This window comes from Vigna radiata, chromosome 1, assembly GCF_000741045.1.
Source record: "Vigna radiata var. radiata cultivar VC1973A chromosome 1, Vradiata_ver6, whole genome shotgun sequence".
NCBI classification, from domain to species: domain Eukaryota; kingdom Viridiplantae; phylum Streptophyta; class Magnoliopsida; order Fabales; family Fabaceae; genus Vigna; species Vigna radiata.
In genome coordinates, this window is record NC_028351.1 from 1,517,515 (window position 1) to 1,534,172 (window position 16,658).

Consider the following 16,658-nt stretch of genomic DNA (forward strand, 5'->3'; position numbering starts at 1 on the left):
CTTTGCATCTTCTCTTTGGTTCCAATTTCTTCCTTATCTCTTCAATTTGTAGAACCCTAAGTTCTCCTCCATGGAGGGCTTTTCCTATTTGTTGACATTAGATGTAATAAACTGAATCTTGTGTATTTTGTGATGTTAATACATATGATTTTCCATTCCAATGTTAGTATTTGATTTCTATGCTTAATGCTTGTTGTGGCTTGATCACCCATGGCTTGAAATGTGGTTCTTGATGTATTGGAAAATATGACTTGAACTTAGAACTGAAATTGAACACTAAATTGATGGAATTGAGTTGTTTGTAAATGCATGAGAATGAAGTGATGAACTCTAGTCTTGACAAATTGTAAATACACTATGTTAAATTCCTTGCACACCAACTGTTTGATAAAAATACCAAAAAGAGTTTCTTGTGTTTTTGTGCACTTTGATGTCTAATTGAGTTATAAAAGGACGAATTGTCATGTGTTGCACAAGTCTCTTGGGAAAACGATACCTGGTCTTACCAGTTTTATTACTTGAACGATTTGGTACACTTGCCAATGAGTTAACACTTTTACATTAAAACCAAAAACCAAATTTGTTGTCAATTTTACATGTCCTCAATGCAATATCAATTAAGAGACACATAACCATCACAACCAAAATAGTAATACCATTCAGTGCATTTAGAAGTCTAGGGTATTTCATCCCACCATTGAGCAACCATTCAATGCTTGTTATTAGTACTAATTTTCCACACAATGCTCGTATGTTCCTTTCTATGGTCCCCTCTCAAAGTTATTTTAGTGTACTAAAGCTTTGCATCTTCTAGAGACAAGTCAATGAATTCTAGAAATGTGATTTCTAGAGAGATAATATGTTTTAAAATAATAAAAAAAATTTAAAAACTTTTTGTTTATATAAAACTTTTTTAATATTAAAATACCCAAAGTATCAATATTTTTAAATCACTATCAATTCTAATATATTATTTTCTAAGTCTTCACATTCTTTACAATAAGATAAATTTTGGTCCTCAAAAATTCACTCTTCGGGTAGAAGATAAGAAGATACTCTCCTCATTCCTCTTATTACAACCACCTAGACTTTGTTTGACTTGCCATTCTCAACCTTAAAACTAACTGAAACCATACTTATGTGATATGGTGTTCAACAATATAGATTGGAATAACCACCATTTATAAAAACACATTCTTAACCTCAAATCTACAACTAAAATCATCTTTTATTTCTGCCCAATTGTTTATATTTGATACATTAACCTCATCTTTCATATGTTTTTAACTACTTGTAGGTTTTTGATAACTTTTTGGCAAGTACACCAAATCGTTCAAGTAATATAGTGAAATAAGTTTAGAGTATCGTTCTCCAAAGAGAATTTGGGTCACGTTATTCAATCAAGCTTGTTCCTCAAGATCAATTTACTGATGATAACATTTGATTTCAACTTTGTAAAATAGCATAAAATTAACAACGTAAAATTTTAAGATTCTAAAATTGGAATAAAGATCATTGGAATTGGTCTTGAGCTAACATTAGAGTAACATCCCGAACAACATATGTTCCATATTCAAGCATTCACATCAACATATCTTGATTTAATTCCTTAAAGCAAGATCTAAAATAATCTATTAAATTATTAATTCCTTAATTAATTTAATAGATAACTTTGCATTAACTCCAGATGTTAAGACTCACCAGAAGCACAAAATTTATTCCTAGGGTCGTTGCTTTTCTTACATTTTTGTTCTAAAAATACTTCCCAATACAAAAAAACGTTTAAAGAAAATTATACTTCAGATTTGTATAATCATAAGCAAGTCAAGAAAAACACAACAACACAAACATATAATGCACAAGAAAATTACATTAATGTATAATTATACAACCAATTCCAATGAACAGAAAAATTAGCATCTCCATGACATCTAAAACATACTCTTTACAACAATTCCTTGCAGAAAGCGAAGTCTTGATGCCTTGAAGTGTCTCCTGATTGTCTCCTCAAATTCTCCAGTAATTTTCGTGTTCTGGTTGTGTCAGAAGATAGTTTTTGTCTTTCTATCATGTCTTTTAAGCCAACATCATTTAATTAATTCGCTCATTGCAAGGTGTGCATGCACTGAGCGAATTTCTCAACTGCTGCTTCTTCAATTGATGACATTCGCTAAGCGCATAGTGCCCGTGCACTGTGCAAATGCCTTCCTTCTTACTGGTGCGAATTATGGCTTGCGCTTAGCGAGTTTTGGCAGATAGCAGTCCAAATAATGTAAACTTTCCTGTACAATAATTACACAACTTTGTACTTCCTATTACAACTTTTTACTAAGGAACAATATGAATAATTACAAGATTGAGCTCATTTATAAGTGTAAAAACAACTTTTTTCACACTTATCAGTTTTACCAAAATCTAAATATATTGCTAGATCTCAATCTAAAACATGATAGTTAAGACTTCACACCACCTTATTCTCTCCTTGATATACCACGAAATTGACTTGATCACACACGACTTCTAACACACTGACAAGAAGCAAATACTCTTGGTCACCTTATTCACAATCACCCTCATAACATCATGCTTCGTTTACTAATTTTGGTTTGTGGGTAATAGTGTCCATAACAATGTTATTCCACATCCAAATTAGAACTTTCAACTATTGTAATGACAAAACCCATTATGGCACCTTATCAATCATATCAACTAAATTAGAACAACACAAATTCACAGTACACACAAAAACTTTAGCTTTTATCGCTTATGAAAACAACTCTAGACGGCTCAAACACCGAAATGCTCTCCACACCACCAGATTTTTTATCTATATAGAAATATTACAAAAATGCTCAAGACATATCGTTGTGATCACTAATCAACAAAGAATCATATTCAAAGAGCACATGCAAGCAAGAAAAGCCTACATGCAAGACGAAAATAGAATAGACAATGAATAAATACAGAAAACTAGAATTACACTATTGAAAAACTGATCAGTCTAAATTGAATAGCTCGTCACGAGGATCACTCCTATGATCTCGAATCTTCAATCACGATAGAACTCTTATAAAAAAGTCAAAAAAATCTAAAATAGTTGTTTATAGAAAGATAATGTGTTTTAAAATAATAAAATTCATTTATAAACTTTTTATTTATATAAATCCTTTTTAATATTAAAATACTTGACTCTTTTGACTTTTAAACCACTATTATTTCTAAAATATCATTTTTTAATCCTCTCATTAGTTACTTTCATAAACTTGTTTTTCTTAAGTCTTTTCCTTGACTACACAAGAAAATAATTACCACAAAAAATTAAATAACAATCCATTTTTTATACTTAAATAACTACTTAGACTAAGTTATATATGAAAGAAAAATTATTATATCTAATATAAATACAAAATTATAATTAATATGTGAATTAGTATCTAAATTGATCTTTTAACATATTCTATTAGGTAGTTGCTAATATTGAACTCACTCCCCAAACTAATTATAATATTTCATTTATAATAAATATTATTTTCGATATCATTAACTTTTTAATGTATAAAATAATATATAAATAACTAAATATAGTGACTAATTAAATTGATTATTATTTAATAATTTTCTTGTTGTAAATGTCTCCTATTTTATAAAAGAAATTGCCGTGTTATTTTCGTTATAACTGAACCTGTTTTGTAATGAAATTTTAAATTTTATTTAGTTATGAGTTAGTATAGGTAAGTGCATACTTTTATTTATTTTTTATATCAATCAATATTGTTTGATCTATTATAAATTAAGAATTCCCCAATAACATACTAAAAATATAATAAAGTAATTATATTACCTAATAATAATAATGATGTGATTAAAATACTGTATTGAAAAATATTATGTTATAAATTTGAAATGTTACAAAATTTAAAAAAAAAGAAGATAAATGTAATTGTTATTTTATCATAAATATAAAAAATGTGTCTATTTTTAAAAATTAAACAAAATGTGGATTGTTTAAAAGATTAAACATATTAATTAGTACTAATATTATTTTTCTGGAACTTATTATGAATTAATTAGTTAACTATGATAGTCGATAAAATCATCCCAGGAGAATTAAATTCTATTACGGAAAGAATTATTTCTTTTAAAAAGAAATTACTTTTTTTACTCATTTATTTAGAATTTCCAAAATAATAAAAATTAGAAAATTTGTATGCTTAAAACCTATTTAAAAATTACTATTATAAAGATGAACTAATTAGTCTTTACTTTTTAAAAGCAAAGAAGATGTCTGGGCGTAAAAGATTACGAAAAAAGTTGACGAACACCTTTGCATGAATAATTGTAGGATAATAAATATTATAAGAATAAAATAACCATAAAAGAAAAGTACATTTTTATATTTAAAAATAAATATATAAAAAATAAAAAGGAGCTGCCCGTGTATTACATAATAAAAAAAGAAAAACTAATGGCCAAGACACTATACCAGAAAACAATTAAAAATAAAGACTCAAACGAAATCACCCAAGAATTATGTTTAAAAAATATATGAATGAAAATGAAAATGAAAAAATCAAGCTTCAACATCTCGGGGACGTTCGGAGAGTTGAACCTCAGTTGAGTTGTGCTGATCATCATCATCATTGTTTTCTCCTCTGCAGCAGTAGCAAGCATACAAGATGAGCTGAACCAGTCCAGACACTGCACCAATGCTGTTACTGATCTGCAACGTTGAATGAATACACAATGGTAAAAACATTATTTCATTCAAGAACCATAAAACAAGACAAGCAAAGTAACGAACTAATTACCAGAACATAGATGTCGAAGGGATGGATAAGAGCATATGTGGTCCAGCACACACCATTAAGGAAGTTCGCCAAAGAGAGCCAGAATGGCATGTATTTCACGCTCTTCGTTTTGATAACCTTAGCCTAATCATTATTTTTATATAATAACACTATTATTATAAGTTTTGAAAAGGAAAATGAATTTCTCATGATGATATAAAATATTAGAAATTGAAGACTCACCATGATTGTAAGAGGAGAGACATACATCATCACGTTAAAGACATCGCAAATGATACCAACAATCAACGACCTTTTCTTAGTGCCATGCAGTGCCAGCAGTGTTATAAGAATGATTCCAGCAAAGAAAATAGCCTCGATCAGAAGTAAAATCGACACCTTTTTCTGAAGAGATAGTGAGAAACATAAGAATGAATGAGTGATAAGTAAAGAAGTCGATCATGGGACTTTAAAAGTAATTGAATTTATTTTCTAAAATGGGAGAAATTTATTATAGAAAAAGTAGATGAAGGAAGAAGCATACGCACCCGTCCTTTATTGGTTGCATAGATGAAAAATATGGCAAGATAGACGAACTCGAAAACAAGTCCAACGCCATTGATAGTCACCACTAAAAGACTGTTAGGGTGCACAAATGGCATTCCATAGAACACCCAAAATGCACAGTTCAATACCGTAGCAATGTAGGGATCAGGCTTAAACTCCTCCACCGACTTCTGCTTTATAATTTTATAGAAAGTTGGGCTGCAATTCATTCAAATAACCCATATGTAATTTTTAGTAAAATAAACATAATAATCAAGTAACATTGTTAGAAAATATGTGTATAGAGAGAGTAAGATTGATTACGCTGGTGAGAAGAACAAGCCGAAGGAGATGACATTTCCTGCAGAGAAAAAGCAAACACTTGATTAGAACGTAAACACCACTAACTTTTTATTTCATACATAAATCGATTAAACAACAAAAGTCATGCAAAACTATGCAGAATTGGCAAGCATTAATTGAAACTCATGAAGTTCAAGCTCTTCTTGTTAGAAACAAGCTCTCCCACGCAAACAAAGCGAAATGCGACCGATCCACGATGCAAATCAAAAGTTGAACACGATGCAAAAGAAAAGTTGACAAAAAAAAAAAGTCGTTTAAGAAGCAAATGCTTGTACAAAATTAGGAGTTGCAGCTTGGAAGAGAGAAGAAAACGAACCTATGATGCCGACGATGTTGCGAACTACTGCAGCGCTCACCATTTTCGAAAACAACCCAAAAACCAGAGAATTGGAGAGAACGACGTAAGAACACAATGCGGTTTGTGTGAGCTTTGCGTGAGTGAGGTGAAACACGAAGGTAGAAGAGTTTATTTTATAGAAGAAAATTCGGAAGATAGAGTTTTAAAAGATAATTAAATTAGATTTTATTATTAAAATATTTTATCATACATAATTAATTTTAGTTGTATTGTTAGAAGTTAACCATAATAATAATTATCTCTTCTTATCAAATCTATCCAACTTATCTTCTTCTTGCTTTTAAGAGATACAGTTTCTTCTATTTTAATACATACAGTTTTGAGAGTACATAAACACAACTATTTTTTGTTCACCCAAAATATATATATATATATATATATATATATATATATATATATATATATATATATATAATATTATGTCGTTATTTTGTGAAACTAATTTAAGTATTTTTGTATATTAAGTAAAAATATTTTTGAAAGTACAATTTAATCCGTTATAAGTTGGAGGAAAGACAAATTTTAGTTATTAATTTGATTTTACGGTTAATTTAGGTTTGATTTTTATATTTTAATATAATATTAAATTTTTTATTATTACTTATTTTAATTTTATATAGATATTAATTATTACATTACTTTCAGTTTTTGTTGAATTAGTTTTTAAGTTTGTAGATAATCAATTGTTATATTATAATATTTTAAAAATATTAGAAAATTAATTACTATATCATAATAACTTAAAATTTAAGAGAATATAATAATAAGTTACCTTTTAAGAATATATTCACTGTAAATATTTTGTAGATATCTTTTATAATATTTTAAAGATCTAAATAAATATAACAATAACTTATTATATAAAAAGATATTATTTATTAATATTTTAGAGACATTTGATAATATTTTAAGATGTTTAAAATCATTATATTAATTTAAAAAATATATTTTAAAACCGATTTAAATTTTTTAATATATTCCATCATACTAAAAGACATTAACATTTAAAAATAAAGTAAACGATATTTTAATATATTATTTCATCTAATAAAGTATAATAAAAATAATAAAAAAAGTATCATTTTAAAGTAAAATAACTAATTAAATAAAGATTATGCATTACAAAAATATAAAAAAATCGATGTAATAATAATTTAAATTATAAAATCATAAAATTTCTAAAAATAAATTGTAATCAATACTCATTTAAAAAAATATTAAAAAAATAAACAATTTAAAACAAAGTACTGAAAAATTAAAAAAAAAATAATTGTTGTAGAAAAATTATACTTATAATTACATTTTTTTTCTAAAAAACACAAATTTATTTATTAATAAAATTTATATAATTATATCATTTAACGTGAATTTACATTTATTAAGTAGTTCATCGTCTAATTTTATCAAATATAATATTTATAAACTGAAAGTTTATCAATTAACAAATTACTTAACTGCTATCAATTAGCTTATAAATTCCTAACTATCATATAAATTAGTTTTGCTAAAGATGCCCAATAGCAAAATTAACTTATTTCGGTTATTTCATGAAATACTTACACAATTAACATACAAAACTTGAAAATAAAATCCAAAGTAAATATTAGAATTAAGCATGCATATGTATTATAAAAGCAACCATTTTATATTTTCTTCCCAATTACAACTTGTTCTTCAAAGTCTAGAAACTCTTACACCCATGTCGCTGCCAAAGGATCCCAAACCCTCTAGTCATAAGTCGTAAATATCAAATTTAAATCGTTTAACAAGCAATGTGCAAAGATACTTTTAATGCTTGTTTAAATTTATCTTGATTATACATATATTGCTATTAATGTCTATCAGTGATTCATAACATGCATCATGTGACACTTGCATCTGTATGTTTTCAAACACTAATAGACACCACATTTACAATAATATCTGTCTATACAAGTCATTATAATCACTAAGCATAGTTATCCTTTTTATTAAATAAGGGGGAAATATATGCATAATCAGCGTATAGGATCACACAGAATCAGGAGAAGTTTTCATATTCTTAGAAGTTCATGCTTGTACACATTTTATGTGTTTAAATATCAATTCTTTTATTTATTTTGTGCTTTGATTTTGGTCTTTTTTTTACCTTGTGTTTTGATTGTTTATCATGTCTTGATTATTTTTCTTTTATTTATTTTAATGATTTAGAACATTAATCCACATGCATAAGACAAAACACTAAGAAATATAAATTTGCAAAGTGATTAAATAACTAAAAACTTTAAATCATTCATAATTGTACCTCTACGTTCAAAAAGAAAAATCATATCTTTTAGATTATTTGTTAAACATAAAAAATGGAGAAATTGTTGAGACAAAATCATCTATAAAGTGAATATGTTTAAATGCTCTCATATATTTTGAAGTTTTACAAAAAAACATTAAACCAAATGAGAATATAAAGATGTCATCACTAAAATATCAGGATAGCAAAAACTTAAATGATAAGCTCAAAATCTCTAGTAACATCAGAAAGCCTTAGGAAAACACTTTAGGCGTAAATGAGATGCTATACTAAAAAAATGTTAAAGCCAAAGTGTCTATGAGAGTTGTGCTAAAAGCGAAAGTTATATTGTTCCAAACGGTAATTAGTCAAACTCTTAAAAGAATGTAACAATGTCGAGGCAATATTTTTGGTAAAAGCCTTTTAAGAGTCTTAATCACCTACTACATGCATCCACCTACTTTATTCAAAATATATCAGAAGTGGACATTAGAGACAAAGAAGATATTCATGAAATGTTCTCTCCATTAGAAGTTGCTCCAAGAATATAGTATAACCTACTTTTATAAAGGATTGAAAAAGCACACCTACTCTGACAAATTAACTTTAACCAATGGCTGCTTCACATGACAAGACAAAGAAGACACAAGAATCAAGGCAAAAACTCAAGTATAACGGATATCTTTTGAGAATAATTTAAATAGAAGAAGATTTTAAGAAAGAATCAAGAGAATAGCTTATAAAGATAATATCATAAGATTAATAACATCGTCGAGAGAAAAAACATAGAAGATAAAAAAGATAATATCTGAGAAGGGAAAAAGAAAAAGTCGAGAAACACTCTTAAGTTTCATTGTAATATCAATTTACTATTTGTAAGTAAAGAGAAAAGAGAGAAAAACACCTAGCGAGTCTATAGACGATATTGTAAGCAATCAGATTGATTCCAAATTCTGAAAAGAATTCAAACACTTATTGCTTAACTCAAGAGAGTTAAGGATTACTAGACAACGTATGAGGGGATACCAGGAGTGCCTAGTGGAAACTAGGAGTTGGTGAAACTCAACTAGTCAGGGTAATAGGTGTTATTCGTAGACTAGGGATACCAGTTGTGGTGAAGAATATTGCACAACTAGAAGCAGGTGAAACTCAACAGTGTATCGGGAAATATCAAGATTGAATAGGGATACCAGGAGTGGTGAGAATATTCAGTTGTAATTTTGTTGAAGATTATAATGGAACCCTCTAAGGTTAGAGGAGACTGGACGTAGCTCAGTTGGGGTGAACCAATATAAAAATATTTGTACACTTACTGTTTTATTCTCTTTCAACGCTTCTCTTATAAGAAGCATAAGAAGCTGCAGTTGCATTTTCGTTTCAAATATAAGAGCTTCCTATATTAAAGGATTAAAAGAAGTTTCATTAAAACACTACAACGAATATTCTAAATAATACTTAAGGAGAATTTATCGTTTAAACTAATTGCAAAGTTGAGCATTTGACAACTTACAAAAGAAGTCTTTATACTCGATGAAAGTGCTATATTTATAGAATCAACATAAACTATAGATCTATGTTTCTATTAGAATAATACTTACTTGAAATATACAATAGTAATATAATAATAACATAATGGTAAATAATAACCAACACACCAAAATAATGACATTTAGTTGTAATATGAGAACATAAGTCAAATAGGAGTAAGTTAATCTGCTCTTTAATGAAGAGATTTAAAGAGTCTTATTGGATCATACTCTTTAATATACCTATTACGTGAGATAAGAACGTATAATTTTTCCTACCATTAATTTTTAGTTTATAAAATACTATATAAATTACTAAATAATGACTAATTATATTAATTTCTATGTAATCATTCTTGTAGTAAATGTCTCGAATTTTATAAAAAATTGCCAACATTATTTTCGTTATAACTGAACCTATTTTGTAATTAAAATTTAACTTTTATTTAGTTATAAAAACTAGTATAGGCAAGTATAAATGCATAATGTATTTTTTATATCAATATATATTGTTTTATCTATATGATAAATTAAGAATTCCAACATAATAAAGTAATTATGTTACCTAATAATATTGATGTGATTAAAATACTGTATTGAAAAATATTATGTTATAAATTTGAAATGTTCCAAAATCTGTATTTAAAAGATAGATAAACGTAATTGTTATTTTATCATAAATATAAAACAATATGTGTCTATTTTTAAAAATTAAACAAAATGCAGATTGTTTAAAAGATTAAATATATTAAATAGTAACCATATTCTTTTCGGAACTTATTATGAATTAATTAGCTAACTGAAATATTTCTTTTAAAAAATAAAATCATCAGCAATATTTTCTCCTCTGAAGAGGTAGCAAGCATACAATGAACCAGGATTGCGCCAATGCTGTTACTTTCCTGCAACAATAAATTAATACACAAAGGTAAAAACATTATTTCATTCAAAAAATTCAAAAGGAAAGTAACGAAGTAATTACCAGAAAATAGATGTCGAAGGAGTCGATAAGGAATAAGAGCATATGTGATCCAGCACACACCATTAAGAAAGTTCTCCAGATCGCCAGAACAACATGTATTTCACGCTCTTCGTTTTGATAAACTTAGCCTGATCATACTGTATATATATGAATCAAAACGAAGAGCGTGAAATACATGCCATTCTGGACTCTCTTTAAATATGTGTATAGAAAAAGTAAGATTGATTATGACATTTTCTGCAGAGAAAAAGCAACCCTTATAAAACACAAAGTTTTCATGCATAAATCGATTAAACAACAGAAGTGATGCATAAAAAACTATGCAGAATTGGCAAGCATTAATGGGGAGCAAAGGAAGCGAAATGCGATCGGTCCATGATGCAAATCAGAAGTTGGAAAAGGAAAAAATTCGATTAAGAAGAAGATATGGTTGTGCGAAATTCGGAGTTGCAGTGGAAGAGAGAATGGGACGAACCTATGATGCCGATGATGTTGCGAGCTACTGAAGCGCTCGCCATTTTAGAAAGCAACGCAGAAAACACAGAGAATTTGAGGGAACGTAAGAACACAATGCGTTTTATGCATTCTGAGTGAGCTTTGCGTAGGTGATGTGTGAGCTTTGCGTGGGTGAGATTTGACAAGGAAGAAGAGTTTTTATTTTATAGAGTTTTTCTGGGAAGATAGAGTTTTAAAATATAATTAAGTTTTATTATTTAGATATTTTATTATACATAATTAATTTTAGTTGTATTGTTAAAAGTTAACCATGATAATAATTATTTCTTCCCATCAAATCTATCAAACTTTGGTTTTTAACAGATAGAATTTTTATTCTATTTTGACTCCAACAGTTTTGAGAGTATATAAACACAAAACTGTTTTTCTTTTCACACAAATAAATATATATATATATATATATATATATATAAATAATTTTATTTTGAGAAACTAATTTAAGTATTTTTGTAAATTAAGTAAAAATATTTTGGAAATTATATTTTAATCCGTTAGGTCGGAGGAAAGACAAATTTTACTTATTAATATGATTTTACGGTTAATTTAGGTTTAATTTTCATATTTTAATATAATATTAAAGTTATTCAAATTTTCTGATGAGGTATTTGAATCTATTGTATTACTCGAATTCTTTATTCTCTTTGAGAAAATTTGTTAAAATGGTGAAAAGATCTCATTTCTTTACGTTGACATGAACATTTTAAATTAAACAAAAAATAAAAACAAACAACAACACAATGTAAGTTAATATTATAAAAAAATCAAATAATGTAATTATAAAACATCATATAACATAATTAATTTTTAAACCAAATCAAACCTGAGCATACATATGAATTTTAGACTTGATTAATCCAAATATATGTATTGATGTTAGACTATGACAAGTTGTATACTTGAAGTGGTGGAACAACTACTTTTCTCAAGCTATCACACAAGATTAGTTCATTAACGGCCTATGGGCAAAGAATATCAGAGCATAGACTAGGACCTTGTGCTTCTCCTTACCGCATAGTTCCCTTTTTTACATGAGATGGAGTGATTATTGGAGTGTCAGAATAACTTCCAAGGCTAACTCTTTACATCAATACATTACTCTACTTGGAACAACCATAAAGAATTTCACCTTTGAAACACTTTTCAAACCATACTTCAATACATACATAACCTCATGCATAAAGCATTATAATATTCAATATATATTATCAAACAAACCTTAAAGTATCAATAGATCTTATATCCATAAGAAATAAAATAACAGAAAGTGAAAACTCAAATTATTGACAGGGTGCCCAACGCTAGAACCCTAGCGCTCAACGCCAAACCTATAATAGGAAAGTGGCGCTCAACACCCAAATACATCGATCAACGCTAGAAGTAAGAGTTCTCACTGACTTCATGGCACTTAGTGCCCAGACTGGCACTCAACGTCCTAGAGCCTAAGGGCTCTCGGGTTTAACAACGTTGAGCGTCACACAAGATCACCCAACGTCAAACCAGATGACAACAACTTGTTGTACTGATTTAGATGCCCCTTGAACCTATCTAAATGGTCAAACTGACTTCCTTAACACTAAGATTGATGCAAAAACATGTTTATGGATGACATTGAAGACCATTTTGCTCATTTGATAAAAAACAAGATGCACAAATTAACTCAACCACTTAAAAACACCTATAATCAATTCTTATAAACTAGAAAATTGCAAAGTAAGGGTCTAAACAAGTCACAATTGACTCAAAAACAGACCATAAACCTTCATTTTCATCACAAACCTTCTCTTTTTTATTCTCACTTGTTAAAACCCTTAAAACGGACCAAAACAACATAAAACTCAACCTAAAATTCTACTTATTTACCACTTCCCAAATCAACATGATATTTGGTTAACTAAGGTCCTAGACAAGTTTAAAATGACCTTAAAACTGATTCCAAACATTAAATATCAGTCCAAAGTTGTTTTCCAAGAAACTTACATACCAAAACCCCAATCTAGACTTATAAATAAACCCCACAACAATTCCTTTTTACCACCTTTTATCCTATATCAGTTTTACACTTAATTATACCCTAACACGGTAACATCAAATGTTCAAACCGGTAATACTTCTCATACACGCACAATATACATCAAGATATAAGTATCACTCAACAATAAAATCAATTATAGAATATTCAACCAAACATGATTTCTCATAACATCTCAAACACAAACTCATACATCATAACGCAAAATTAAAGAAAATATTAGCTTCCCTTTACTTGGTTGGAAAGCTCAAACAATCTATAAAGCAAACTACCATTACCTCAATTCAGATAATTCTATCTGTACCTATAGACTGTAGAATTTTGATCAAGGTAGACCATTAAGATCAATGATCAAGAAGAAAAACACAAAAACTATAGGAATATGCATGCAACACATAATCTTTTCGCATGCATGAAGGAAACTTAGCTTGAGAAAAAAAGTAGAAACTAACTTACTCTTTTTAGAAGATTGATCAGGTGAAGTTGAAGATACCACTGTTGATCACTAAAGTTCCTGATAATCAAAGAGATGACTCAGGGCTTAGAATTCTTAGAGAAAAAGGAGAGGAAGTCTAGAGAAAGAGTTTTAGAGAGATGGTATGTGTTTTAGATAATGAGACATGTCTATAAATTTCTATTTATATTATCGAATTTTTAACATAAAAAAATCGGTCTCATTATTTTAAAACACTTATCAACTCTAATACTCTATTTTCTAAGTTATTACATAAATTATCTCAAATATTAGATATATAAGTTATTTAATAAAGAAGTTGATGGATTTATGAATTTGATGATTCCATCTTGTCGAAGAAAGAAATAAGTCAAAGTTATAATCTTAAAATCGAGATAATCATTTCTCAATGAATGCAAATACATATAATATGACTTAACAGTATTTACATTAGTGGTTGATACCTCTATATATAAGTACATAAGTTTAAGAAAACCTAGAAACCCTAGAATAAAACTCAAAGCCCAAAACACATAAAAATAACATAAAATGAAAATTACCGGCACAAACTCTCGCCTAGCAAGGCTCGTTCGCCCAATAAACACAAACTAACTTGCCCAATGAATTTAACATTTTGTAATTAAAATAAAGTTACAATTTATTTAATTTCCTAAATTATTATTCAATTGTGTTCATGATCTTCATGTTCTTTAAATTTCCTCCTACATAGAACATTATAAGATTTAAGGAGACTGTGTTTTTATCTTTAACCTTGTCATAGATCCTCTGAATTGCAAACATTCTTCTTTAAGTTCTTCTCATATATGGTTAGGAGATAGTGCTCTATCATACCTCCTACTTAAAGATAATATCTGTACCACTTGAAGATTCGTTATCATTCTCCCATGTTTTGAGAGAATTCGACCCGAATTCTAGAAGATGCTATGCAAAAACACAAACATAAATTAAAGACACATATCTAAAATAATAATAAAAAATATAAATTCTATTAGTGATATTTAGATCTTTTAAAGAGGTCAATCTCTTATTATCAAAGGTTTAAAGGTCTACCTTAAGGGCCAAATACCCACCTACAAAAATCGTCAAGCAATTTTAAATTAAAGATAGAATGCTCAAAGAAAATCAAAATAATATTTCATTTTTTGTTATTTTGTCTTCCTTCCACAAATGATGTCATGGTTCCTTGATAAACAAATATTCCCTAGACAACCAAACAAAAAGAGGTCAAATTCGTATTTTCTTTTAATGACAAATCAGGATTTTCTCTTCTTTTTCTCTCTTTTTCTTCTTTCTCTTCTCTCTCTTTCTTTTGTTTCACCTCTTTTTCTCTATTTTCTTTCTCCTATCTCACTCTTCTTTCTTTCTCTTCTTTTTCTCTATTTTCTTTCTCCTTTCTCGCTCTCTTTTCTTTATCTTTTTTTTTTTCTCTCTTTCCTCTTTCTTCACCTTCTTTCTTTTATTTATCTTATTTTCCTTTGTTTTCTCTTTCTTCTATTTCTATAAGTGTTTCTTTGTTTTGTGCTCTTTTAATCTTTCGCTCTTGTTCACTTTTCAACGCGTCTAAATTTTGTAAAATCTTTTCTTCCTCCTATTTAAATATATAAGGTGATTTTTGATATTTTCATTAGTAGTCATGAGACTTGCATTCTAATTAGGACACTTATGAGTTTTATATCATAGCCTTCACATTTGAAACATCTTATAGAACTTGATTGAACTATTGGAAAAATATATTTGTCATGCTTTTGCTTCTTTTTATACTAAAAATTTTACCATTCAACTTTACAATTTTTGACTCCAAAGCATTGGCATTCTCCACCAAGTCTCACAAACACACAACTTCCAAAAGGATGTCTCTGCTGAAATAGGTTGCATTGTTCAATGTTGATAAATTTGACAAAAAGTTAGGAAAACAAAATAGTAAAATTTATTTTGATCCTCATCACTTATCCAAGTGTTTCACTCAAATTCCACTTGTATATCATACTTATAGACTTTTTTTAAGTACTTTCTTGCCTTTTTCCATTCGATTTTCCTTTAGTGTTAGGTAGATAACTCTAATAGCTTAAATAAAGAGTGAACAAACAACATGAAAAATGTTAAGAGATCTAAATCTTGACTTAAAAAAAAACTACAAGACAAAACTCCAAAAGATTTAAAAAAAATAACTAAAATAATAAAAATAATAAAAATAAAACTACTAGAAAAATTAATTGAGAAAACGCGAAAGTTCTAAAAAAAATACTAATATAATTAAAACCATAAATTTATTTTAAATTCTACAATATTTTTGTAGATTTTTTTAATATATATATATATATATATTTCTTTTTTACTTATATTTATTTTTTTTCTTTTTTTTATTTGCCAATTCAACACAAACAAATAAAACTAAACACTAAACAAACCCTGGATAATTTATTCACAGTTAAAAAAACCAAATTGAAGAATGGTTCAACCCATAATATCATGTTAGTCCAAGAGCCAATAAAATGACCTTGCCCAAGTTCCAAGTATATGTCCATCTAAGAACTACAATATTTCACAAAATTTAAACTTAATTTATTATATGTATATATCAAATACTAAAAATAATTATGGTTTTTTTTTCCTCTATTTTTCTTTCATTTTGTCATTCCCTATCATATTATCTCACCTTATGTACATAACTGACTTTTAAAAGTAGATTTTTAAAGTAAATAAATTAGTTATTTAATTAATTTATAAATTAGTTTAACAAATTTAAAATTACCGATAAAATATTTTAAAAGCTTTTAACCTATAAATTACAAACCAGTTATATTTTTGTC

General features: G+C 27.8%; 1 protein-coding gene across 1 annotated transcript; it reads right to left on the reverse strand.

Annotated features, from left to right (window-relative positions):
- Positions 1–4,570: 4,570 nt before the first annotated feature.
- Positions 4,571–11,346, reverse strand: LOC106754832 (bidirectional sugar transporter SWEET6b-like). The gene is made up of 6 exons (XM_014636931.1): positions 11,304–11,346; positions 5,658–5,694; positions 5,336–5,552; positions 5,031–5,192; positions 4,809–4,931; positions 4,571–4,720 (listed from the first exon to the last, which is right to left on the reverse strand). The coding sequence occupies exons 1-6, from the start codon at positions 11,344–11,346 to the stop codon at positions 4,571–4,573; spliced, it is 732 nt and encodes a 243-aa protein (XP_014492417.1).
- Positions 11,347–16,658: the final 5,312 nt, after the last annotated feature.

Excerpts from the sequence above, each read along its gene's own strand:
- LOC106754832 (XM_014636931.1), bottom strand. The coding sequence starts at position 11,346 with ATGGCGAGCGCTTCAGTAGCTCGCAACATCATCGGCATCATAG. Across the intron at positions 5,695-11,303 it reads CAACATCATCGGCATCATAG|GAAATGTCATCTCCTTCGGC; the intron begins GTTCGTCCCATT and ends TTTTCTCTGCAG. Across the intron at positions 4,721-4,808 it reads CCTTCGACATCTATGTTCTG|ATCAGTAACAGCATTGGTGC; the intron begins GTAATTAGTTCG and ends TCAACGTTGCAG.